This window comes from Eutrigla gurnardus (genome assembly GCF_963514095.1).
Source record: "Eutrigla gurnardus genome assembly, chromosome: 17".
NCBI lineage: Eukaryota > Metazoa > Chordata > Actinopteri > Perciformes > Triglidae > Eutrigla > Eutrigla gurnardus.
In genome coordinates, this window is record NC_139928.1 from 11,755,229 (window position 1) to 11,782,087 (window position 26,859).

General features: G+C 44.0%; 4 protein-coding genes across 5 annotated transcripts; 1 reads left to right on the forward strand and 3 right to left on the reverse strand.

Annotated features, from left to right (window-relative positions):
* Positions 1–190: 190 nt before the first annotated feature.
* Positions 191–7,998, reverse strand: sytl1 (synaptotagmin-like 1). 2 transcript variants are annotated; one of them, XM_084032914.1, is made up of 16 exons: positions 7,887–7,907; positions 7,463–7,565; positions 6,747–6,873; positions 5,693–5,844; positions 5,479–5,590; positions 5,348–5,399; positions 5,151–5,187; positions 5,024–5,064; positions 4,676–4,780; positions 4,371–4,537; positions 4,164–4,266; positions 3,773–3,934; positions 3,331–3,409; positions 3,070–3,169; positions 2,475–2,680; positions 191–1,289 (listed from the first exon to the last, which is right to left on the reverse strand). In XM_084032914.1, the coding sequence occupies exons 3-16, from the start codon at positions 6,869–6,871 to the stop codon at positions 1,147–1,149; spliced, it is 1,584 nt and encodes a 527-aa protein (XP_083889040.1). In that variant the 5' UTR covers positions 6,872–6,873; positions 7,463–7,565; positions 7,887–7,907; the 3' UTR covers positions 191–1,146. The 2 variants fall into 2 exon arrangements, with proteins under 2 accessions (XP_083889040.1, XP_083889039.1); XM_084032913.1 differs by having other exon boundaries at positions 192–1,289; positions 7,882–7,998.
* A 779-nt stretch (positions 7,999–8,777) lies between these two features.
* cd164l2 (CD164 sialomucin-like 2) lies at positions 8,778–11,582 on the reverse strand. Its single transcript, XM_084031876.1, has 6 exons — positions 11,357–11,582; positions 10,928–11,014; positions 10,565–10,648; positions 10,445–10,477; positions 10,045–10,198; positions 8,778–9,803 (listed from the first exon to the last, which is right to left on the reverse strand). The coding sequence occupies exons 1-6, from the start codon at positions 11,433–11,435 to the stop codon at positions 9,788–9,790; spliced, it is 453 nt and encodes a 150-aa protein (XP_083888002.1). The 5' UTR covers positions 11,436–11,582; the 3' UTR covers positions 8,778–9,787.
* A 2,477-nt stretch (positions 11,583–14,059) lies between these two features.
* On the forward strand, positions 14,060–16,808 carry gpr3 (G protein-coupled receptor 3). The gene is made up of 2 exons (XM_084032328.1): positions 14,060–14,196; positions 15,154–16,808. Exon 2 carries the CDS (start codon positions 15,180–15,182, stop codon positions 16,170–16,172), a length of 993 nt encoding a protein of 330 aa, XP_083888454.1. The 5' UTR covers positions 14,060–14,196; positions 15,154–15,179; the 3' UTR covers positions 16,173–16,808.
* A 426-nt stretch (positions 16,809–17,234) lies between these two features.
* Positions 17,235–25,721, reverse strand: wasf2 (WASP family member 2). Its single transcript, XM_084032915.1, has 9 exons — positions 25,610–25,721; positions 24,171–24,337; positions 23,843–23,977; positions 23,534–23,687; positions 22,435–22,552; positions 21,478–21,599; positions 20,835–20,993; positions 20,077–20,561; positions 17,235–18,571 (listed from the first exon to the last, which is right to left on the reverse strand). Exons 2-9 carry the CDS (start codon positions 24,301–24,303, stop codon positions 18,414–18,416), a joined length of 1,464 nt encoding a protein of 487 aa, XP_083889041.1. The 5' UTR covers positions 24,304–24,337; positions 25,610–25,721; the 3' UTR covers positions 17,235–18,413.
* Between the last annotated feature and the right edge of the window lie 1,138 nt (positions 25,722–26,859).

Below are 26,859 nucleotides of genomic sequence, written 5' to 3' on the forward strand. Positions count from 1 at the left end.
TTACTGAACAAGCTTTTAAGTGAAAAACAATCAAGCATTCAAATAAAATTATCCTAAATCATAAGGTTTTCAAAGTATAAATACGAAACCCAATGGTTACATGTTAGCTTTCGTTTCATAACAATGGTTAAAACGAAACCCAAAATACTTTATTTTCAAAAGGCTCAACTTCCGGTCTCACTCCGGCTTGAAGCAGTGAATGTTAAGATTGCCATCTGCTGGACGGGAGTTCTCCTGCTCCACTGCCGGTTAATACAATGCGAGGATGGGTTTGTATAACAGTTTGTTTTGATATTAAATGGATGAAGGCGGCGAGGAAGAGACGAGAGGAGAGAGGAGTCGAGGTAGCAGGCATTTAAGGAAATTATACCCCAGAGCCTCATTTTAATGTGACGTCAACTTAACAGGAGGTGATGCTCAGCTGTTTAATTCTCTCAAATAACAGTGTTGATGACAACTTAACATTTACTTTTAATTCCACGCAAAAAGTGCTTTAATGTGACAAGAATGTTCTGATGTCATGTACACCTTTACCTCATTTTCAGTGTCCCCTCTGCAGATGGCCTGAAAAGTATCAAATATAATGTCTGACCACAAGGTGGCAGTCAGGTAATCCATCAAAACTGGAGTTCTATCAAATCACTAATTATAAAAAATTCGAAGGAATAAAAATAAATGTTTCGTCTGGGCGAAAGTGATAAGCTGTTTTTTTTAAGCATGCTCCAAAGAGTTTAAGAAGTCTGCAAAATAATGAAACAAATAGGTGGTGACTCATTTCTTAAAAATAATCTCTCCATCATTGTGTCCTTGAAGCAATATTTTTAATTTAGAAAGTAAGGAAGATCACTGGGTGATTCATCAGTTCAGGTTTCATATTTAATTAATAACCTACCATGGATTACAACACTTTAGTCAGATAAGACTAAACTAAAAACATACAAATAAAACATGAAATGCAGACACATTTGGATTCAAAACTAAATATTTCTTATCTACGCTATTAAATCACAATATTGCACCACTACTGACTCCTGTGTGTGTGTTTGTGTGTATGAAAAGCAGGAATTGTGACAGAGAGGTTAAATGTGCTGAGGGTTTCCTTTCAGTCCAATGATTATTTGAACGTGTTTGTTTGCCAGGTCTGGGTCACTCGGACCGGTCTGCAAGGTTAGTTCTGATTGAGAGTGTTGCGTCAACCCAGTGGTTTGGGTTTTCGATCATGGAGGTCCACACAGCGACCTCCTCTTCTGTGGAGTCCATCCAGCTGACAGCCTCCCCATAACTCAGACCTGCCATTAAAAAGAAACACACCATTATTTATTCTATATATTCTGGACATCGCCAAGGAAAACTTCACTGCAGTGCGCAAACCAAGGAACAATCCCAACAACTGACACGTTCTTGTATGTTCATGCACATGAGAACTTCACAATCCCCACGTTGAAAGCATGAACCACAATCCCAAGTCTACAGAATACAAGAACTTTATGTTGAAAGTCTGTTTAATACAAATAACACCTCATCAAATTTGTAATTTCCCAGACAAGAGGCTGCTGCTGTATCAGTGGTTTAACAATTTTACCAACGCACGGTAACATTGGCAACCTAGAAATAACCTTGCTCTGATGACAAGACCATCTGAAATGCCTGAAATTCCAACGGGACAAAATGCAACGATATGTGAAGCACTAGATGGAAATACTGTCACCACCACGACACTCCAAAACACCACTGTGGATGAAGCATAGAACCGCTTTAATGGGTACCATCTACAGAACTGCCCATGAAGTAAACCAACCAATCAAACAACTCCTTTAATGTCTCACTCCCTGACACAGAAACGGTGTGGAGTATAAGAAAAACAAAGGGACCCATGAGATGGTATTTAATCTCTAATCACAGCTCGGAAAAGCTGGATTTTAGGGGATGCTGGAGCTTTATTCATCACCTTAAAAACTGTTTGTCACACCGAGTCTACAACACCTACTGGCTTATAGAAGACACTACAGCCCGAGATAAACATCCATCGTCTACCGCTTATCCTGTATTCAGGGTCGCGGCGGGCTGGAGCCGTTCCCAGCTAACATTGGGCGAAGGCAGGATACACCCTGGACAGGTCGCCAGTCCGAGATAAACATGAGTGAGCTCATTTCAAAAGCACACAACACCCGGAACGGAGAGTGACTTGATAAGAGATAAGATATGATCCTCTGTGCAGAACTGCAGCAAAGGAAAATGCTTTACCTAATTACCAACATTGACAACTACTTAAAACAAGGTAAGGATAGGAACATTAGTCCATCTGTTGCAGAAGGCTTCACTGAAACTGGAAAGAGCCCCAACAAATGACCAATCTGTCTCTGCTGTGTGCTAATACTGAAACCAGTGAGTCACACAGGCACATGGCATTAATATCTGCATTAAAACACGTGCGTGTGTGTGATTTTGAGTCTGGGTTTCCTTTAGTCACCCACCGGTTCCACAGCTCAGACGAGTCCCTCCGAGGACGTGCGGCTTGAACCCTTCGCGATGCCAGACGGTCAGCTCGGCGCAGGCCTCTCTCATGTCGCTGGACTGGAAGCCATCGTAGACCATGGTGTGGTTGTAGGTGGGGCTGAAGGAGCGCTTCACCAGCCGAGTCTTCTGACCACTCTGCCGACTGGCGTCTGGGAGTATGTAGCTTGAGGGGTGTAGATTATGTTTTTTAAACAATTAATTTAGTTTTCGAACCAGGATTCAGTTACATACTGTAGGTATATATATATATATATATATATATATATATATATATATATATATATATGCAGATCAGATGATTAAATGTGTCTGACTATGCTTATACACCTGGATATGCTTCTGTAGTTTGCACGACAGTATGTGCACATGTTTTTTTATACAGCAAATAGATGTTCATAAATATGTTTGTGAAGGTGGCGACTTTTAACTTGTAACTTATTCCTTCTTTAGTTTACAGGTCCTACTCCACCCAGAAATATTCTACAAATAAACCTGTCAGGATAGAAAACTGATTATCAAAACATTAGGAAACGTGTTGCAGAGCCGACACACCTTCTGACAAAGGAGTCTATGCCCCCCCCTTTGTTGGTCAGGAGACCTTGAGCCTCCCGCACCCAGATGTGAAGCTCTCCTGTCAGAGGCAGACCACCACCTTAACACACACACACACACACACACACACACACACACACACACACACACACACACACACACACACACACACACACACACACACACACACACGATGTATGAGACACACAAAGGATTAATGTGGGTCATGACGTGAACCTGTGGTATGAGTGTTCTGCTCACCCTCAAATCCATCTGGGATGAACTTAACAGAGAGGAAGATGATCCCGCGGCTGCTAATGGAGTCTGGATTCAAATGAACCTGTGAAGGATGGGTGAAGGTGGGATGAAAAAAAAAAAGAAAAAGAGAAACGGCAGAGAAACAGACAAAGGAAGCAAGAGAAAGAAAAAGCAAGGGAGAGGGAGGCAGAAGGGTGGAAGCACGAAGAAAAGATTAAGCTTATATAAAACCTTCGTTGAAATTCACAGCATGTCTTCTTCTCCCTTCAGCTCTCCCAGACACAGGAGACCCAACCCCCCTACTCTGTCTCCAACAGAGCTACCAAAGTGAACCCACACACACTACTAAACAACCGTAGATGAATAAATATTGTAGATGATAAATATTGGGATATATTATTCAGACTTGCATGTTAGTGTAAATTACATGACTGCTCCTCCTTACCCGTGGCTGCAGCTCCCGCCACATTGGCAGAGTGCACGTCCAGTCCCAGAGGCTCAGAGACACCTCCACCTCTCCCAGGAACACGTTCCTGCTCAGAGGCTCGGCGTGCCACACCGACAGGTTCAGGGTCCGGCTCCGCAGCTCTCCGATCCGCACTTTATACTAGAAGACAAGGACCAAAATCAGGTGGGAAGGGATGGGAGAGGAAGCCGCAGGGCAAAGCATAACACGTGCCACCCAGAGCTACAAATCTGGTAATTTATTGATAGCATGTCTGGGAGACTGGAGAAATAAGTGGCTACGTCGCATGCTGCAGGACACGTGGAGGAGAGCGGAGAGACACATTCTGTGAACCACTTTATGTAATATGTAAATGAGGAGAGCGTCTCACTCGAAGCGTCTGATCATAAACTGGGTTGACTGTCTTCTTCCTCACTGCGGTTTTCTTCTTACTGTGATTCGACTTGTCCGGCAAGAGATAGGTTTTGACGTATCTGTGAAAATCACACACGTATGAAAAAAAAAATGTGTGATGACCCAGTTGTACGTGACATTGTCGCTGCGAGATGCACACTCACACAACTGCACAGTCACTTACGGGTCAGAGCGATCCTTGCGTGCTGAGGCGATGTCCTCGCAGCAGTACACTTTGATTTGCAGCTCCTCCTTCTGGGTGTCGTAAACCAATGAGAATTGGATACGGCCCCTCACTTCCACCAGGCCAAAATCCCCTGAGCTGAACAGACTCATCATGCTTCCACTGAGCTGTAATACACAAAGAACAGAGATACGTCATTGTCCAGAGCTGAGTCATCTTGCGTCGCTGGATGGCCAATTAATCAAACGCATGTGTGTGTGTGTGTGTGTGTGTGTGTGTGTGTGTGTGTGTGTGTGTGTGTGTACCGTGTAGACCGATTGAAGGCTGCCGGTGGAGCTGCTGCTCTTCAGAGAAGCTGTCATGCAGCTGCTCAGAGACTCGGTGTCCCCATTGTGATCGCCGAAGTCTTCCTAATGGACATGCACACACACAACAATTATTCAAATATTCTCTCTCACATCAATCAGAGTGTATATATACACTGTCGCCTCAGTTGGAATATTTGGTTTTCAGACACAATCCTCTGTTTATTCCTATTTAAATGCATCAGTGATCACTTTTGACCGGATGCAATGATTATGTGTCCCGATTACCCAGGGGAAATTAATTCATACATAACATACAAATGTATTTAGAGATTTAAATGTCTTCACCTCAGGTTCCTCTGTGTGGCCATTACTTCTGATTTCGGAGTCTAAGAGCAAAATATAAGATTGAGTCAATGAAACACTAAGAGACAGCAAGTGAGGTACGGAAGCATTGAGAGGGAAACTTTCTTACCTTTGGATGATGAAGAACTACTTCTATTCTTGAGACTCTGGAATTGAAGACGGTTATTGTTGAGATAACATAATAATAAGCATGCACACACACACACACACACACACACACACACACACACACACACACACACACACACACACACACACACAAACACACACACACACACACACACACACACACACACCCACACACACCTGTGCTGCAGGACTTTTTGTTCTGGGTGTCGGTTCTGGGTGTCCTTGACCCCTGAAACACAATAAGATGTGAAAATAAAGCCCCACATTAATGTTCCCAAAGTAAATAGATGTTTCTGTCAGACACTTACCTTCCACTCTCTTCTTCTTTGCCGTCCTTCAGCCGTCTCTCCGCCTCAGGAGAGGTAATGTTGTCAGAGGTTTCCTCTCCCTCTCCATTGAACAGTCCAGGCAGGGACACACCTGTTACCATGGCAACACATACAGAACCATCACTGGGATTTCCCTATCGAGAACACAGCCCACAGGCCTGTAATAGTAGTACTGCATATAGTGAGAACTGACCTCTGGTCTTGGTCTTCCTGTGGCGTATGGTGGCGTTGACAAGTGTGCAGGCGCACTTCTGGTTGCGGTGGCGTTTGCTGCGCTCCTCGCTGAACCATGCTCCGGACAGGAAGCGCAAACGTGTCGGATCTGTCTCCGTCTCCTCGAGGACCCTAAGGTGTTGAAATGAGGCCGAGTTAAATAGCAAACAAACACCACCGACCGTCTTCAAACGTCAGCTGATGTCAGCTTACAACACAAACTAAACAGTCAATGATGTAACTTCTGTCACGCAACACAATGACCTCTCAATTCTGCTCCAAAACATCACAAAATGTAGGATTCCTTTCACATTAACAAAACGTACATAACACTTTGAAACATTCGCTACCCTGAAACGGTTAGTTGATTATTGATAAGTGATTCAGTGTTTAAGTGTTGGGCTCTCTGTACATTTCACTGTATAGATATTTGACTTCCCCCACTGAAGAAAGGCTAAATTACCAACCGGGCTAAGCAATCAACTGCCCAGGGGTCCCCAGACCGCCGAGAGCTGCCCCAAAGCCCCAGGTTCACAGTGTAACAACTGATTTGTGGTAATCTGACATATTTATAGTTTGTTTGGAAGCGTGCATGAGGCTGGGTCCTGCTTTATTCCCTGATTTTGAGATACCTGACTCATTGATATTGTATCAAATCCTTTGTTATTTCAGCTGATGGCCGTCATTCAATGATGAAACATTTCTATCCAGATGGGAGTTTTAACCTGCAGGATGACAATAGTCCCCATTTAACAGTTTCATGTGAATGAAAATGACCAGTCACCACATCTCAATGACCAATAACAAATGAGTTATTATAGACCAATGAGTCAGACAGCTCTCCACCACCATCATTAAAACACCAAAATTAAGGAACAGCTTTTATAGCAATGTAGATACTAATCTATCTATCCATGCCACCTCGCTGGACATTTAATGTCATTTTATTTACCCTTAAACTGTCACCTGTCTGTATGTTAATGTAAATCAATGGAAAAACTGGCACCTAAAAAGGATAAACAGTCACCTCTGACCTTACACGCCCTTCATCAAGACGGCGCAAATCCAAGTCACGCTCTAAGACCTGCAGGATGGTGGACTGCTCGTCTTCGGTCAGGTGGGTCAAGTCCAGAGAAGAGTCAACCTGCTCCTCCTCCATCCCTGAGTGAGAGGCGAAACCACAATCCTTCAAACAAGCAGAAATCTCTAATTGCATTTAAATATGATATAAATCGTAGTTATGTCACTATATGTCTAGTGTGAGACTGCTCTTTTGCTTAGAGTTTGTATATCTCAATAGAAAGTATATGATACACTATAGCACAGGAACAGTTTGGCTTGCTCAACCTTTTGCTCTATGACCTCTTAAAATGAAGCATTATCTACTAGTTCTGAGAATATTTTCCGTTTTAATCTTATTCCGTTAATTATGTTGACATCCCTTATCTTTTGCTTCCACGTTGTTAGATCAGTCAATAAACTGTGAAATCAATAACTCGGGTTCCTCAGTGTGCAAACTACATGTTGTGTCAGGTATATTAATCCTGCCTGCTTCATCTGCTCCTGCTCTAAACGCTTCCTACTGTAGACTCCAAAGTACTTTATGTACAAATAACGCAATTAACGTACCTGCTGCACCACAATATTATCATTTCTGTCTAAGTGTGTGTGTGTGTGTGTGTGTGTGTGTGTGTGTGTGTGTGTGTGTGTGTGTGTGTGTGTGTGTGGCCACTGCCTTGCGGCTAGTTACCTTCAACAATTAGCGCATGCGCAGCGCGATCCTCCCGGGGTAAGGAGTTTGTCAAACAGGATTTATATCATGCAAGCGCACCGCAGCTTTCAAAACATGACGCCTAAACCAACACAAAGTTAATACAATTAGAATGTCATCGTGCGTAGTAGGCATACGTTTTCCCCATAATAATAATAATAATAATAACAATAACATGTTCTAATCTACACGGATTAAACAGTCGTAACGTTTAATTCTGACAGATTAATGACGTAGTACAAGAAAGACAGGCTAGCAGCACTTTGCTCGTCTCGAACAGCGCGTGAGAGAGGACACCTGTCGCCACTTTCCCCCTTTTTTTTGGATCAAAGGTTGGAAGTTTCCTCTCTCACGTAAAGTAAATACACACAGCCAAACGTAACCCAAAACTATGTTACCTTACTTGAACGCTTCCGACACTTCCATCTGTGAAAAAGTTTAGTGAAAAGTCGTCCGGAGTGAGTGAGTGTGTGCGCGTGTGTATGTGTGTGTGCGCGCGCGTGTGTCGAGCTCTGTGTGTGCAGAGTAAACGGCGTGAACACGCCCTCTTGGTTTCGTCCGCACAGAGGCTGCAGTCAGCTGCTGCATGGAGGCGGTGTTTGTGTGTGTGTGTGTGTGTGTGTGTCAGATTGATATGGTGCGTTTGTTTGACCGTGTGTGTGCATGTGTGTGATGTGACTCACACACATGCACACGGATGTGTTACCATTGGCAGGGTGGAGGAGGGATGTAACTTTCCTCCTTGTCGCTGTCCCCACCTGCTAAACACACATTTGGCCCCACACCGGGCTGCTGCTGCACCTAGACCTGCTGTTACTGTTGCCTGCTACACACATATGCAAACATGACACATATCTATGCTTGCTTTAAAGAAGGGAGTATAGCCAGTAGCGCATGAGGCCTGCCTCAACTTTAGTGTGGGGGCCCCTGAGTGTGTGTGTGTGTGTGTGTGTGTGTGTTGGGGGAGGTGCTTTCAGAGTGAAAAGACCTGTATTCAGTCCTGTCCTTTGTCAACAGACTTGGATGACAGCCACGCTCGGCCCAGTTGGAGAAACTTTTTTTGTGTGGGTTTATTCAAGCCTGTGTGGGTCCTGGCTCAGAGAGCGTCTGGCGCATCCAACCAGTCATCCCGATGCTCCCCTAAACGCCTCCATCAGCGCTCTGTCCCCCTACTGCATGCTGGGATCCCCTGCTGACACCCGTGTATATGCAAGGATTGGTAGAGAATTCTTATCTGCAGATACTGGGAGCATGCTTCTGGTCCCGCCCAGATTACAGTAGTATTAGTGCACTCATTATGCTGGTATGGGCAAATATGCACTCAGAACATACTGTTTAATCTCTGTGACTAGCGGTTACCAACTCCTTATTTGCATGCAAGAAAACACACACACAGAAACAGGTGTTTAGTTATTCAGGCTGCCAGCCTTTTAAGCATTTTTCATTCCAATGGCATCACAAAACAATTTAGTTCTTGTTGAACTTAACCAGCATAACAATGAGTAAACAGGATCACATCACATATCTTTGAACTGTTAATTAAAGGGTTGAAGCTGATATGTATAATATAAATATGAGCAGTCAAAACAGAAATGTACTCAATTAAAATGACATGAAGTTTAAATGACTACTATTTCTTATAGATTATATATTTAAATGACGCCAAAGGTGGGGTCGAGGGACCTCCAGGAGTTATAATGGCTTCTTAGATGGTTGATTCATTTAACTCACTGCAAGTAAATAGATATTTGAAATGGTTGGTTTCAATAAAACACAGGGAAGTGCAGCTCCACATGAAACAAAGATGCCCACTGAGATGACAGATTCAGAGTCTCATTCCGGTCTATTTTAGGGTTTGTGGGGAAAAAAAGATTAAATACCTGTTATGACCTTGACTGACCTTCTGTCTACATCAGTATTGTATCACCCTTTCCCACAACCACACTGTACTATGTACACAGTTGAAACCGCTAATTTGATACAGCTAGTTCCTTGTTGTTTGTAAGAGGAAGTGCTGAGAGTTTTTGTTCGTCTCTCATTTGTCAGATTGTATACGAATACTAACGGCCAAAATGTCTGTGGAATATAAATACTATACAAACACATGCACAGAAACTTGTTACGCAATGCGATATTATGAGAAAAAAAAACTGTCCTCTTGTAAATACACCCAGCCCCCAAGGGTACACATGGGGACCAAACCAAAAATGACAGGGGCTCAGGAAAAAAAAAAAACACTCGGTCGATGAGTCACCGCTCTACTCTCCTCCATCCTCGTCCGTTTGTCCTTCATGCATCTCGTCTTCACTGTGGCTGCTCTCTGTGTGAAGACAGGCATCGTTTTGATTTGGACAGATGGGTGTTTGTGATCAGAATTTTAAAAAACACAATCTAGAAGGATGTTAAAGGTGAATCAGTGCTGTTGATCACTCCCGCCACCAGAGGCCGCTGTTCCACCAACCAGACCAGCAGCCAGTAACTCGGCGAACACGCACATACACTTGAAGTGGTATGGTCACGCTAAATTCTCTGTCCTCTAACACCTACACGCACGAACTCACATGGGGTCGTAGCTGCTCTGCTCCTTGGATTTAAGGAAGCGCATGGCCAAGAGGCCGCCCGCCTGCACACACAGCACCAGTATGATGCCTCCGATGAAGCTGGACATGTCAAACTTGGCCTGGGAGAACTCTGGGGATGAGTTACTCCCATCACCTGGAGGGAAAGGAAAGGAAGAGTGTGATGGGTTAACAGTTATTCAAGCTGCACGTGAATGCAAAGTGAGAAGTGAGGTGGGAAAAAACGAGAATGTCAGGTTTTTCTTTTTTTTTCTTCTGGTGGAACTGACTGAGTGGCATTGTGGGAAATTTGACTCAGCTATAATGGGAAGAATGAACGTCTGACGCAAGAGGAGAAGGGGGGAAAGGGGCGGGAGAAGAAGCTGGATTGGATCCATTTTACCTGAGTCGCCCCCTTCAGCTACAGTCTCTACAACTGGGAAATAAAAAAAGAAAATGCAAAAGAAATGAGTTACTGAGGCCGCAGATGAATAATTTTGGCTTATTCTGTAGTGTATTGTACCTGAGCACAATTCAGACACTCTAGTCCAGCTACAGTTCATGGTGGAGTTTCCCTCGTCTGGCACACACAGGCCTGTATCATTACCTGAGACAGAGAGAACAAGCATTTGTGTGTGTGTGTGTGTGTGTGTTGTGTGTGTGTATCATGTGTGTATTCCTGGCATACTAAATAATTCAGTCATCTCGTACAAACCAGGGGAGCTTATGTTACAGCAGCTTTGATGATAGAATTACTATCAGAGGTCAGGGTGCGTCTGCATATGGTGTGTGTGTGTGTGTGTGTGTGTGTGTGTGTGTGTGTGTGTGTGTGTGTGTGTGTGTGTGTGTGTGTGTGTGTGTGTGTGTGTGTGTGTGTGTGTCTCACCATTTGGACAAAGCCTCCAGACACAGCCCGTCAGGTTGAGCATGGATTCGCCAACACACAGGTCACATGACTCAGCTTGAGAACAATCTGTAGGAGGGACAAAACTGGCCATTGGAAGTGTCACTCAAACCAGTTAAATGTTATCTTCCCATTGGATCATTTTGAAAACCTTATTGCAGAATAGATCAAAATGAGTAAGCAAACTGGGCACGTAATGCCAAAGAAAACAGCTTCTCATTCAACTCTCATTTTGACTTATTGTCAGCTTGTGAGAAATACTGGAGAATAAGTCATCATCACTGTTAATAAGAGGAGACGAAACCAGTGAAAGACTCTTGTAGGAAAACACACCAACCGGTTTCTAACAAGACTATAATACACAGAGATGGTCACACAATGAGAAAATAAGGCACATGGATGGACCCATACCTGGATCTGAGGACACAGAGGCCACCGCTGCTAGAAGCAGCAGGGTGGAGAGGAGGACCTTCGACACCAACTGTTGCATCCTAACACCTGCAAATGACAGCTACAGAGTTTGGTGCTGAGAAAGGAATTATTATTATTGACAAAAAAAGGTTCATAAAAATATTTCCTGTGAGTCTTCAAAAGGGTATCCAATAGGTGCAGACAGAGATATGGCTCCTGGCTGGGACACACGGAGAAAGACACACAGACGCACAGAGATCTGAGACGCACAGAGATCTGTGTAACATGAGCAACATCCAAACTTTGTTCCCTGGCAACCAACTGGCCCACCTCAACCCTCCTGAAATACACACCTGTTTGGACGGGATGACGGCAGTGCACGCACACACATTTGTCCTTACATACACACACACATACAATGATGGGACAACAGGAACCGCACATTTATGTGCACATAATCTACAATCAACAAGCTTTTAGAGCCTTTAGGTGCATCTTTACCACTATTCTCTACTACTCTATATACTCAAACAGGTTGTGGTCCAAGTAGCTACATTTTAATCACTCATTCAATTCAATTGGCTCTGATTTCCTCTGACGTCTTTTCACAGGTCATCAGCACTATGGAGGGGGGGGGGGGGGGGGGGGGGGGTCTGACACACAGAAGTTAACAATATGGGTCTTGAGTGATTCACTGGTGCCAATGCTTTTACAGACAGCCTGAATATATATAGCATCAACTCAAATGTGTCACCGACTGTGAGGAAGTATTGCAATGGTCACTTGTCATTCATTCATTCAATCAATCAATCAATAATTGACCTGACATACAACTAAGACATGGTACTCAATAACTACTGCAATACCTGCCACTAACTGTATCTCAATCTCAATATACAGCATGTGGACATACGGTTTGGACAATATTGATATTGATTGACGTCTTATTAATAACTGTGTGAAATTATGATTTGAAAATAAGACAAAAGGTGGCTCACACAAACGTGGAAAAAGTGCACGCGCTCTGACCTCCGACGTGTTGCTTTTTTATGATGCAGACGCACTGAGTCATAGCATGCCCTCAAAATCTGATGCATTGAGTCCAGAATCACGACTGTTTCAGTTATATGAAGCAATGAAATCCACCACCTCCTCCACTCACACCGACGTGGCTCACGTACTCCCACATCGTATATGCGCGCTCACACACTGTCTGGTGCATCTCGTTAAAAACACACACACACACACACACACACACACACACACACACACACACACACACACACACACACACAAAGGGATACTCCGCAGTCCTCTCAGATACGATCCCCCACTGATGGCAAAATAAATCGATATACCAGCGACAAAATAATACAATTTACAGCAACGGTGGCGAGAGGACCTGCAGTAAAGGAGAAATAACTGAATAAAAGAGATTCGTGCAAGGACACGAACCAGGAATCCACCACAGTGTGATTTAGACGAGAAACTCGTGGACATTGCACAAATAGTATTCCCTACAATATCCCCTATTATATGACTCAGGCTACATATCATGTTTTTCTTTAGCCTGTTATCAAATTTTTCGAACTGGGACATGCTGAAAAGTAGGTCTTCGGGTAAGATAAACAGCTGAATGAATTAGGCAGACGCGATAATTCCAAGGTGACAAGTGTGTGATTACACTTCAGACCCTGAAGAAGTGACGTAGGAGGGTTGTACTGGCAGGAAGTATGTCCTTATATGGCTCGAGCAGGACGAGATCCCCCCCCCCCCCCTCCACACACACACGGTTAACGCATTGATATGCGCGACCACGCAGACAACCGTCCTGCAGCACCCACGCTCACTATCAAACCGGGGAAGCCTTGAATTCCCTGCTGCTGTCAAGGTGCTATAGATAGACAGGTGGTCTATGTGTCTATGTTAGGATGCTCAAATCAAAGACAAAGCGATACAACAAGCCGAATAATTGCTATCTTTATAATTGCTATCATTATTATTGCTCTAATCTTAATCATTATTGAAGGAGGCGTTTGTTCAAGTCTGGGATCAGATTTGACGTTAATGATTCCAATGTGCTATCAACATTATTAATCATAATAATAATAATAATATTAATAATGCATATGTCGTGGCGTGGTTTTTGGCTATGGAAAGGGACTATTCTGTCCCTGTCCGTCCAATTAGATGGATAGTTTTCACTTGAAGCGTCACTTTCTTGCAGATGATCGTCGCTCTGCAAGATCTCCCCGTGACTCATCCTGATGCGCTTCAGCACCACGGACAGCGCCAGGCCCGCAGCCCGAGCCCTGCCCAACTCCGAACAACACGGTCTCATTCAACCCGGGCCCCCAGGGTCTGATTGAGAAAAATGTGTTCGTGCTGGAGGGAAGTTCGTCTATTGGTGGTCATCATTATTTACAAGAAATGAGAGCAGGAGTGAACCGCAGTGGGAGGGGCGACGAGAGTTGCCGCATTTTTCTGAATGAAATTACTCCCCGCGCCTCTCCTCCTCACTCTCCCCGCATCCTCAACGCCGGCGCCTCATTGGTCGAGCCTCCCAGTCACTGACGTCAGACAGGCTCTCTTGTGGACGGGTCCGCGCGCAGGAGCACCCCATTCCGCCTCCCGTAAGCGCCTCGGTGAGATTGAAGAAAAGGAGATGCCGAGTGAGAGCTCGGCGCGACTTTGATGAAGACAGCAGGGACTCTCCTGGTTCGGACCGCATCGCTGCAGACGGCATCACCCCATCTCCATCGGCTGGCTCGGATCTGATAAAGAGGAGAGAGGCAATCTGTTTCACGTTTGCGAAAGGAGCACGGAGCCGCGTCGATAAGGTATGGTGAATAATCTTTGATATGCATGTAGCCTACAGCACGTGTCCATGCGATGTGTGTGCACGTGCGCGCGTGTCGGGGGACATCCTCTGTGGTGCAATGGATTATACAACGGAGGCCTCAGCACCAGGAGGTGGGATGTACCTCCTGGTACCCCTGGTGTCTCCAAAAACCCTCTGCCGTATAAGCATACAAATAATGGTACAATAGAAATAGAGTATTACAGTAGCGGTGTGGTATCTCCTGTGAGCGGGGGAGCAGTACAGTTCGGCATGTGCAAAAGAACAAGGACATAACGTTACCAGGGAACAGGGGCATCCTAACCTTGTAACAGGCGATTAAATAGCCCAAAGAACAGCACGGCTTCTCTCATTAATGAAGCATCTGTCCGAGGTTTACACACACAGAGGGACACTAAGTGATGTTGGACGTTAACAAGAGGGACACCTCGGATTTGACAGGATGCAACCTTTTAACCACATCATATGTGATTTCTGGAAACGTGTGCAGTTTAAAAAAAAAAAATCAAGGCCAGTAATGGTGACGTGCTTAAAAAACAACCTAATGATGCATTCCTGTTGTAGTAACTCTATGTGTCAAGTTGAAGTGAGCCTACATATTGATTGATGGTGACGTCAGTGGCATTTCAGGAGCAGCAGCTTCTATAACAGATTTATTAGAGACCATTAAAAAAATCATAAGCAATCTATAGATTGAGAAAATAAAATCTAAATTGTTCTGCAGCTCAACTGTTTAAGATTACAAGAGTATAACATCTTAAATTCTTACCACATCAAGTCTTCTGCTCTGCCGGATGCCACATCCGGCCTCCGGCAGCTCCACGGGCTCAAACCGCAGCTTCTGGTCAACCAAAGGCTGTTTAATGGACAGAAGAAGACACTTAATGGCCCATTAGAGCGACTGTTAACATCTTTCTCCTTTATTCTCTTCTCTTAGGTTGTTTGTGTGACTGCTGAAAAGCCATGACCATGAACGCTTCTGACCTGGGCTGGGATGAGTCCTCAGGTGCAGAGCCCTTCTTCCCTCTGGACCACCTGGATAGCTCATCCACATATGAGGTCCCACCCCTCACAGTGTGGGGCGTGGCCCTGTGTGTTTCAGGAACTCTCATCGCCACTGAAAATGCAATAGTTGTCACCACCATCTTGGCCACCCCGGCCCTCCGCGCGCCAGTTTTCCTGCTGCTGGCTAGCCTCGGAATGGCCGATCTCCTGGCAGGCGTTGCTTTGATCTTGCACTTCCTCTTCCTGTTCTGCGTGGAGCCCAGTGATTGGTCAGAATTGTTGACCTCGGGACTGCTGGTGACGTCGCTGACTGCCTCGCTCTGTAGCCTGATGGGTGTTGCTTTGGACCGATACCTGTCGCTAAGCCACGCTCTCACCTATGGTTCAAGCGAGTCCCGTTACAGAGCCGGCATCCTCCTGCTGCTGGTCTGGTTGGGCGCGTGTCTCATCGGGGCGGGACCCGCGATGGGATGGCACTGTCTGGGAGAGCCGAACACCTGCTCTGTAGCACGACCTCTGACCCGGACATACCTGTCGCTGCTGTGCGGTGGCTTCCTGGTGGTTGTCATGGTAACCCTGCAATTGTACGCCGGGATCTGCCGGGTGGCGAGGCGCCACGCCCACGCCATCGCTACCCAGAGGCACTTCCTTCCCACCAACCAATCATATGCAAGCAAACACAGCAGTGGAAGGGGCTTCTCTCGGCTGATCGTGGTCCTCAGTGTGTTTGTGGGCTGCTGGATGCCCTTTTCCCTGTGGGGGCTGCTAGGAGACGCATCCAGCCCTCCTCTGTACACCTACGCCACCTTGGTGCCGGCAGCAGGCAGCTCGCTGCTGAACCCCATACTCTACAGTCTGAGAAACAAAGACATTCGGAAGGTGCTGCTCCAGGCCTGCTGCCCGCACAAATACACCCAAAACACACACGAACACTACCCTGTTGACGTGTAGACTGCCAAACCTCGCCAGGCTCAAACCACCACACAATCTATGCCAGACATATCACTGTTTGTGTGCCAAGATACACACATAGCTGCATTGACTATCATCAGACAAACACACACACACACACACACACACACACACACACACACACACACACACACATGCACACTCACACTCCCACACATGCAAGCAGCACTTCTGAGAGATGAAGTCCTTCTGCAAATCAGAATGTTTTGCACTGTCCTGGCTGGCGGCCATTTTAGGACTAAATGTACTGTCTTGTGTGTACTTTGTGCCTCATCCTCAGTCAATTGTAGCTCCACTGGATTCCCAGACTGAAACAATCACAGGGACGCTATATATACCCCCACTCATAGAAAGTGGATTTAATCACCATTGGCACTTTAAGATGAAGGGATGGGATGCATTTTAAATGTTAAGCCTGTCACAGTGTACTGTGATCCAAAGCCCAATTTTATGTACTTGAATGTCTAGAAAAACACAATGTTCTAGATCTTCGAGATTCTATTTTGCACATGCTGTCAAAAGGGCCGTTTGAAAGGTACTGACCATATGTTCGTGTTGCACAGCCTTTTTGAAATGAATGAATATTTTATACAGATGAATAATAAATATACTTTTTTTCGCTACTGGGCGTCAGCACTCTTCTCTTTACTGCAGCCAAGGCTTTTAGTGCGTTTGTCTCTCCATCTCTCACTCTTTAACTCAATTAAGCACAGACTCAATTGCTGTATCCTAAATTATTTGGTGGCTAAAGGAATCCTCAACGTCATCACCATCACTTTGCATCCTTTTAAACATACAAAGCTGCCTTGTTATGATGACATAGTGATTATGCAAGAGGTTTTCTCTCCTCCCACTCAAATTCTGAACTTTCTGCTCAATTGATTCATTTTCTCACTCCCTACACAGTCACCAATGTGAAAAGGTGTAAAAAAAGATGAGTCATGGATTGTTATACCAAGGCTCCACACTCTTGAGAACTTTGTTATTCAACACATCCCAGCATACATTCATCCTCACAAATAAAAAATCTGAACAAATCACTATAATTCATTTACTTTATTGAAAGAACTATAATCATTTGGAAATTTAAGGCAGAAGCTTTGGCAAAGCATGCTGTGTGATTGTGCTTAAAATAAGCAGATTTAACATAAAAGGCACTTGAGAAGTATGTGGTCCACACTAAACATCAGTCACTTCTACATTTGACTCATCGATGGCAGCTGATAATATTTTTGAAAGAAGCTGATTAGTGATCAGTGTGGATAAAAAAAACCTGCAGTGACACTGAAATGCAGTATAAAAAAGGCACTTATCAGGCGGCAGAGCCTAGTTGATCTCCAGAAAAAGAAAAAGTGCAGGAAGAGATGCGTAACCGAGCGGAAACGATACAAAATGAATGGTATTTGTGTTAACTGTCTGCACATGTTCAGTATGGTGATATCTCCCCAGGTGTCTGCCACGAGCCAATGCTTCCCCATCACACTGAATAATTAATTCATGAATTTGTTTATAAACTACAACCGTGTCTCATCCACAAGTGAATTGTTCCCATGACAACCACAGAAAGAAAGATAACCCAATACAAAAGCGAGGAAAGGAAAAGTGATAATTAAAAAAATGGCTTTAAAAAGGGATATAAAAGGATTGTATTAATAATCTTTAGATATGATTCCATATGTTATATAAACTTTACATCTATAGCAGTTAACCTATGAGTGAGCATCTCTGACGTCAACATTTTGTGCCTCTCCACTGACAAAATACAGAAACTGGACTCTGTTTCTATTGTCCTTTGCCATAATGTACTAAAGCAGATAAAATCAGACATTTAGCTTACCGCAGAGGGCATCTGACTCTGATTTACACCAAGATGAAGACAGAGGTGATGAGTTCACGCACGTCATACAGCACTCAGATTAGTAACAGCGCTGCGTCATTCAATGAAAGCAGTGGCAAACGGGGACACAACCAGGCACACTCACACTCAGTCTTTGGACATTGCACCTCTGATCGTTTTCGATAAATAGAAATAAATGCTTCAAGGAATGTTGATTTGTAAAAAGGTACATACTATGTGCACATGATGCACTAAAAAAAATCTGATAGAACAGGGACCTCTGCGTCACTGGTACTTAAGAATGTAATTTGAATAGAAATACAAGGATGTCGTTTAAGAGGAAAAATACAGAGGTGGTAGTGAAGGTGAAAAGGGAACGACTATCATTCAGACCACTCTTCATCGTCAAACTCCGAGGAGTCATCCTCGCTATCGCTGCACTCTACAGCGATACGACGAGACAGGATGGCAGCCACGTCATTGCCAAAGTGATCCCTCTTCTCCTGCTCCCGCTGTGCCTCCGTCTTACGCAGGTTGAAACCTTTAAGGGTGCAGAAAGGACAGTTACAGTGAGTGTGTGCTCAAAACGACAACTGCAGATTGGTGATCCCACATGATCTTCCTAATTTTATTCTTAATGTATGTATGCCATTTTCAGGAACAATTTGCTTGCAATACAAGTTGTTCCCGTGTATTTAGGTAAAAGTAGTACTAGGCAACAAGAGATTATAATTATTATAGCAAAATGTGTTTAAATCTCCTCTGAGGAGCTTTAATTCTGTGTTGATTTTGGCATTCCTTGTGGACAAAGGCGGGAGGGTTTCTGAGCACCAGAGTCATATTAGAAAACCCCACATTTTACTGCATAACAGTCAGACTGTCTGTTCCACTCAGTCCTGGTTCTCCTGTGCCTCCCTTTTCCTCCAGCAGATCCAGCTATAGGGACTGGGCCTCCAGCAGTGTGGTGTCAGTGCTGGCTACCAGCTACCAGACTGGCAGATCAGCAAGGTGAAGCTCTGCTCCTCGCCACTACTACAGGCCGTGGAGCTTACCCCCTCCTGCCGGAGGGCTAGTGACTCTGGACCACGGTCTGTCTGTGACAGGCTGGCTGCTGCCAGAGGCCCTGCTGCACACTGAGCTGAAGGAGTCGCTGGTGAACCTGCCTAACTTTCTGATTTCAATCGGACCCGATGGCATCGATGACAAGAAACAGCCCAGCGTCTGGCTAATGGTCTTGTTTAAGTAACTTAAAAAAAAAGAAAAGGTATTGGTCTTTAGTAGCACTATGGATATAACGTTTTTACTTCTTTTTTTTTTTACATCGTTCACGTCCGACACACAGCCATGTTGCTGACAGGAAGGAGAACATGTAAACCATGCAGGTGGCCACCTCTGCATCTGGAAAGGGAAGCCAATGCTTTGACCCGACTTCTCACTTGATTTATTACCTTGTAAACAGGATTTTATGGTCACCATCACGATAAACATGATAGTGGCTGCCAAAATCAACACAAAACGCAAGTACCTCGTTGTTAATGTGTGAGTAGCAATTTAACATTGTATCTGGCCTAGAGCTGACATTTTTTACTTGATAAATATGAATTTATTATTATATAATACACAGACATAACATAGGACATCTGGACATGACATGAGACGTTATGAATTTGAATAAGTTGCTGGTTTTTTATTTTTTGTTAGAGAGAGTATTATTTGTTTGTGTGCATGTAAGTAAATTATTTTGGCATATATTAATATAGTGTGTGAATAGAGATGTGTAAATAGATGGTAATTTTATTTTAATCATCACATACATTATACACATTAAATCTGACCTCTGCATTTAACCTATCTATATCTATATATATGTATTTAGGAGCAGTGGGTTGCTGTAAGCCCCCTGGGAGCAGTTTGGGGTTCACTTCAACATGCATTCACTATATTTGATATGCTCATTTGGGGTTTTGAAAATCACGATGATAGGAAAAGTATCTTCATGTAGTAACTTCAACTGTCAAATAAATGTATCTGTTAGTTGTGTCTTACCTTGTCGGATGGCCTGTAGCAGGTCACTGCGAGCGTCCTCGGCCGGATCTTGAGGAGGTTTGGGAGCAGAGGTGTGTTGTGCCCCACCAGATGGAGGAGGAGCAGAGTGGTCAAAAGATGAGGGAGGAGGACCAGGAGGAGGTGGTGGAGGAGGAGGAGGTGGTGGTGGACCACCACCACCACCTGCAGGCATAGGTGGTGGAGGAGGAGGGGAAATGGTGGACATAGCAGGAGGAGGAGGAGGAGCAGGTGGGGAATACCCTAACCCGGTGGGAGAGGAGGAGAGCGGAGGAGGGGGAGGTGGGGTGTCAAAGCCAGGGGGAGGTGGGGGAACCCCAAAGCCAGAAGCTGGAGGAGGGGGAGGAGGTGCGGGGGGAGGGGCGAGGTTGGGGCGAGAGTTGGGACCGGGAGAGGTCATGGGGGGAGCAGGAGGTGGGTGGTTTGGACTCTTCGGGGTTGGTGCTCCGTAGCCTCCGTCATTATATCTGTAAGTGACAGAGTTGACATTAGAGATAAGGACAACTTGAATCAACCTTTACTTTCTTTGCAGCTGCAATCTCAGCAGCTCAGGCTCATTAGAACAAGGCTGAACATGAACAGTAGGCTTATAATCTCTGTTGCTACTGCTGAACCCTTTAACTTTGAGAGGTTGCGTTAAGGATTGCAGTGGAGCTGTACAGCACAGGTGTAGCTGTACGCTCAGCACATGTTGGCAGGGGCTGCAGCATGTGTGGCCTCATATGCAAGATGCTACTTACGCCATGTCTGGAGGTGGAGGAGGCAAGAAGTCATCCGTGCCAGGCGGAGAGAAAGGGGAGCCAGGCTCATAAGCATAGGAGCTGGTACTCAGCTCTAAGCCTTCAGAATTGAAGCCATCTCCAGATCCAATACTGCCATTTAGACCCTCAGAAGAATTCCTTCAAACAAATTTAAGACATCACTACCGTGACATGGATTTTCAATTGATTTGTGGTGTCTGGTCCACAGCATTTTAAATAGCTCAAATTGCAGTCACTTACACAGCCGTACGAGTTTGGCTTGGCATAAAATATAACAGAAAACACTACCCTCTGGTTGGGTTTGACTCATGCATTTGTTTACTGCCATTTACCACCAACAGCCAGCTCTACACCCAACCCCCTGAGAACATTTTCAGACAGGACATACCAACCATATCACAGTGTACAGATTGGTTGATAAGACATGGGGGAGCGGAATTTACCATAACAGCGGCCAGTTACTGTGTCAAAGATAGAAAAAGATACTCATATAATAATTATCTTTTACTTCCCTTATTGTAACGACTTTCCCCTCACTACAAACACACACACAGACACACACAGACACACAGACACACACACACACACACACACACAGAGACACACAGACACACAAACTTACATCAAATCGTTCTTTGGCACCACAAACTCCTCCCCCATCTTACGGCGTTCCCATTCATCCTTCCTGGTCTTGATCTTTCGCGGATTGAGTGTCCGTTGGTTCAGATGGTCTTTCTTCTCCTTCTACTCAGAAAGGAAAGGTGAAAAACAGTAATTTAGGGTTGGATCCACATTATTTAATTTGATGTGATCAACAATGTCCATTTGTTCTAAAGGGCTGATTATGCTTCCGCGTAGTGATCACGCAACGGCAACGCAACGGCCACGCAGTTGCTTGGAGACCGTGATGGTTCTGCGTTGGGTTTACGTGTCGAAATGCAATTCAATGCCACACCGGTAAAGGGCGCTATGTTTTTTGTAAAGACTGACCGACTCACCGAGACTCTTCACGTATATCGTCGTAGCCTCGTTATAGCGTATTTGTTTACTTTCCGGCTTTAAACGTCCACATTTTTTCAGAACTTGGTGTTTTATTTCTTTGTGCAAACAATAAAACGAGGTGAAAACAATAAAAGTAGCCTTTTAAAAGTTTAGATGGCGGTGTTTACGAGTGGAAACCGGATAGCGGTCTCCAGCGGATGTAGTTAGCGGACCAATCACAGCCAAAGCCGCTGCGTTGCTGTTGCGTTGGTGTTGCGTCGCCTCGACGCGCGTCGAGGATTTTTGGGAGGTACGCGTCAGGCCCTTGCGTCGGACGTAAGGGGGTCCGCAAGGACGTAAGGGGTCCGCAAGCCCCCTTGCGTTGTGTCGACGCGGAAGCATAATCCAGCCTTAACCCAGTGGCTGTCATGTTACTTGTTTTGTGTGTAGATGATAAAGCTAAGACACTTTATCGCCATTGTAGGCATACAACGGAATTATGTAACTTTGAGTGATCAGCAAAAAGAGAATGAGACGATACGTTTAAATACTAAAAAGGTAATGCACAACAAGATGTATATATGAGCATGTGTCTCACTCTGTGCTTGCGTCTCTCCTTCATGATGTCCTTGGTGTCCTGCAGCATCTTCTCCTTCCATAGATCAAAGAAGTAGGAGGGATCAGTGTAAAACTTCAGGGCCTCCTTCCCGTCATCCCTGCAGACAACCGTTTTACAAACATTAGAATGACATTTTGGTCTCAGTCACACTTCATGTTATCTTAACACTTGTCATCCACACACATAAAAAACATGAGTCGTGACAGAACGTTATCTGCCTTATGTGTCAATATATTAACAAGCCATAACAGTTCCACCCCCTTTTAGCTCAAAAAAATAAACTCTGTTGCCACTTTTTTCATAATATGGAGAAAAGTAAAAAAAAATAAAAATATGGCAAGATCTGTCAAATTAACACCGAAACCAGTCACAGAGAGAGAGTCTTGATATCATAATTGGGCAAGCTTACACTCTCACTCTGCTAATCATTGATGCCACTGCTTTGGTTACTGAATATACAGACTTCACCCTCTACCACCCGAGCCCCCCTTCTGTTCACGTTTCTAATTAATCACACTTCCAATGACATGCGACGCCTCCTGCTCAATTCATATTCAAGACCTTGTGTTTATGTGTCAGCTGGGTTGTGACATAAATGGTAGCTTTCCCCCACCGAATTTCTTCAGTGCTGCTTTGATTTAACAGACATTTATATTAAATTGAAAAATATAATGCAGTCCCTTTTGCCATTAATTCTATCTGAGTTTAGTGGGAATTGTCAATATGTTTGGTTGTTGGTTACAAAGAAATTGTCAACAAAATAAATCTCTGAAGATAAGTGTCAAAATGCATTTCCATTTGAAATGTTGACACAGTAATTAACAATAACAGAGAACTGCATCAGCATAGCGAATCTCAAGGATCTGGCAAAGGAGGGCTGCATGTCTCCTGAGAGACAGGATAAATATACCAGCAAATTTGACACATAAAATATATATATATGATTTAATAATAATGACAACAATATAGCATACGTGCGTGTGTGCACATGTGCATGCATGTGTTCTTAATATGCATGTTATCCTTCAATGAAGGAATAGTGCCATGGAAGTGCATCTGTGTGTATGCTGAGCCCTACCGGTATTGGCTGAGGTAGTTGAGTGGTGGGGGCGGATTACAGGTTACATAGGTGTCTTGCACAGGCATTGGCAGAGATGGCCTGGTGAACAGCTGCTGGTCCGCGGTCAGACTGCTGCGGAAAGCTTTACGGGTAGTAATGGCCTGCAGAGAGACTGAGAGAGAAACAGACGGATGACATAGACTTATGAAATAAGTTATTTTAATCAGAAAGTTGTGAAAAAGCTTATGTCATGTTAAGACTTATTCAAAATAATGAACTACTCTTTAACTACAATTAGTAGTAATAGAGAGACGTGGGAGTACTTACCTTCCTCTTCTTTGGGGTCCAACTGGGTGACTTTAACCTGCAGACGATCCACTCGTTCTCCCAGTGTATTAACTCTCAGCGCAAATGCTCCAGCCTGGATGAACAACTCCCCAAACACATCCTCTGCATATTTGCCTATGCGCACACACAGACGCACACTGGTTTATAATTTTCCTTGAATAAAGTATTCCTTGTTTATAATATTCACAACTACGTTCAAATCTTTGCATGAATACACACAGGTCATTCACACTTGCCATGTGTTATTAACCAATCACATCATATTTTAAGACATAATGACACCCAACCAGGCGCAGCAGACACTCACTGAGGCTGCCGAGCTGACGGATGATGTTGGCAAGGCTGATATTGGTGACACATTCCAGCTCACTGCGGATGTTGGTAGGGATGGTCTGGCGACACACATGCCGCGGTTCTATATTCCTCGTAACCAGAGGCATGGTCGGATCTTATGGGAAGGGGGGGGGCCCAACCCTGATGGGGAAGAAGAGGTGAGACATTTGAGGCAAATAAATACAACATAAAAGGGATTGAAAGACAACACTGGCATACTACAATGTATTACATACAGCTGTGATATTTATTAGTCTAGATCTGAAATAATTGATAGTTCAATTAGTCTACTGGCAAATATTTAACCAACAACCATAATAAATTGAATCATGAAGCAATTTGTCTAGCAAAATAAATTTAAAAAAAGACATTGACTGGTCCCTGCCTTTCAAATGTGTGATTTGCTGCTTTTGTTTTGTATCATTGTGAATTGAATCTCTTTGTTTTTTTTACTACTGGCTGGAGAAATCACCCTGGGCTTTACAGCAATTTGATTAGTAGACAAAACAATTGATAAATAGATCATTAACAGACTTTATAGCTTAAATAATTGTTAGTTTCATCACTATAAAAGTCCCATGATCACCAACACACGCGTGTATAAATAAACCCCGAGCCAGACAGAGCTAAAGCAGAAGCAAAACTGAACCCTCGTCACTGAGAAAACACCCAGTTTGTGTGAAACCGGAAAATGCAACTTAAAAAGAGAAATATACACACGAATAATAATGATGTCTGCACCACGATGCTTAATAACGTGTAAATATTTCAAACGATATATGGCACTGGGTTACAAAGGAGCAACTCCCATAGGTGCTCGGAGACATGCAGTGACTGCAGGCCGTCTCTGCTACCAAGACAGTGGGGGCTCACTGTTAACTACACCCCGGCTCGGTTGCCTAATTACACGTTTTTCATGCTAACGTCGGCGCTTCAGAGACCTCTGAGGTCGTGATACAAATAGCATTTACAAGGCGCTTTCCTCTGGGTTGACAAGCACATTGTTACGCGTGTTTTCATAGTGTAACCTCCCAAGAAGAAGTGGAGCCTGTCACCGCTGTGACCGGCTGAAACAGAGCTTCACGGCGTGCGGTTAGTGGCAGTTGGCAGTAAAGTACAGTCAAACGTTCTCAAACGGACACACTGAAATGATAAACGTTTTACTAATACGTTGAATATCTCGGATGAAGTCTAAACGGTTTACCTAGATAGAGAACTATCAGTCGGAAAAGCTACATTTTTTACGCCCACAACATTAGCTAAAACGGGCTAAAAATGTAACTTAGGATCTCGGCCTTGTCATAGCAGGAAGTAACTTGTAGACGCCGCTTATTTCGAAGAAACAGCCAAACAAACGTGTATTCACGTCCTTCGCTTTATGAAAACAATACCGACTAAACATACTTTTCTTACCGGGTAAATTGACAACTTCAAACCCTCTCTATGTCTGGTTGTTATCCTGTTTCAAGACTCCCACAAGAAACGTTCGGCAGTACAGTACACGGACGAGCTAAACATATCCCTGACGCCACGGGCGGGATTGGGAACTTGTGATTGGTCGAGCGACCGAAATCCTCACAGCCTATTGGCTACTGCGCCTGTCATCTGTTTTTGCCGAGAACAGGATGTGGAAGTTTCAACGTAAAAAGCGCAACTCCACCCTGACTAGTGGAAAACATCTGTCCGTAATTTGCGTAACGCAGGGTGGAGACAGAAGCACATTCCTAGGTGCGCTCCAGCGAGTTGGAACGCGACCGAGGAATGACTGGCATTGGCCTTTATGCGTAAGAGCTCATTGTGGAGAAATGCACTTATGAAGGTAAATAACTGTCGTGAGCCTTGCTTGGTTAGTGTTAAGTGCATCCTTGACCAAACTGGAAGCACATAGGCTTTTAATAATAATAATAATAATAATAATAATAATAATAATAATAATAATAATAATAATAATAATAATAATAATAATAATAATAATAACATAGAATAAGTCACAAAGTGCTATATAGAAAAAAACATAATGAAAGAACAGAGGAATCTTGATGGCTTCTTTAAAAGGTTGTAAACTTTGACATGTCTAAAATACGAGGGGAAAATACCAGTAGAGAGGGATCAGTTAATAATGGCTAAAATATCAGGACCAACCAGCTTTTAACAACCATGTAGGCAGTCTGAAGGGCAGCTGGATGATATTGTTAGTGCAACAGAGCGTTCCAGGGTTGACAAAGAGAATTCATTTAAGGTGGGCAGGCATCTGCGTCAAGCTCTTTGGGTTGAGTTGAAGTGCCGCTGAATCACCATGCTTTGTTTTAAAAGTAATGAGTTATTCCTTCACACTTCTCTGGGGTGACCTGTTAAGCAATTTATGGGAGGACAGGCAAACCAGTCTTTAGAAAAGGTAAAATAATTAAGTGATATATAGGAATGTGTTGTAAATGGTAGCATTGAGACAACCTGTTTTTTTCAGTGTTGCAATAAGGTAGCAATTATCCTTAAAGCCTATATGTTAGACATATTTGTGCTGTAATAAACAGCCACTGTTGCAGACACTTCTTTTATTTCTCTTAATGGATAAAGCGCAAATATGTTGAAAGTAAAATGCAAACTCTATAATTGAATTACCAGCTTTAACATTTATTGTAAATGCACACACATACTTAAACTTA

Coding starts and splice junctions, on each gene's coding strand:
- cd164l2 (XM_084031876.1), bottom strand. CDS start 11,435: ATGCAACAGTTGGTGTCGAAGGTCCTCCTCTCCACCCTGCTGCTTCTA. Junction 10,649..10,927: donor CTGGAGGCTTTGTCCAAATG/GTGAGACACACA, acceptor TCTCTGTCTCAG/GTAATGATACAGGCCTGTGT. Junction 10,199..10,444: donor AGCTGAAGGGGGCGACTCAG/GTAAAATGGATC, acceptor CTTTCCCTCCAG/GTGATGGGAGTAACTCATCC.
- gpr3 (XM_084032328.1), top strand. CDS start 15,180: ATGACCATGAACGCTTCTGACCTGGGCTGGGATGAGTCCTCAGGTGCA.
- sytl1 (XM_084032914.1), bottom strand. CDS start 6,871: ATGGAGGAGGAGCAGGTTGACTCTTCTCTGGACTTGACCCACCTGACC. Junction 5,065..5,150: donor TAGTTCTTCATCATCCAAAG/GTAAGAAAGTTT, acceptor TTTTGCTCTTAG/ACTCCGAAATCAGAAGTAAT. Junction 2,681..3,069: donor ATAGACTCCTTTGTCAGAAG/GTGTGTCGGCTC, acceptor ACACCCCTCAAG/CTACATACTCCCAGACGCCA.
- wasf2 (XM_084032915.1), bottom strand. CDS start 24,303: ATGCCTCTGGTTACGAGGAATATAGAACCGCGGCATGTGTGTCGCCAG. Junction 23,978..24,170: donor CCGTCAGCTCGGCAGCCTCA/GTGAGTGTCTGC, acceptor GTGTGCGCATAG/GCAAATATGCAGAGGATGTG. Junction 23,688..23,842: donor GGACCCCAAAGAAGAGGAAG/GTAAGTACTCCC, acceptor TTTCTCTCTCAG/TCTCTCTGCAGGCCATTACT.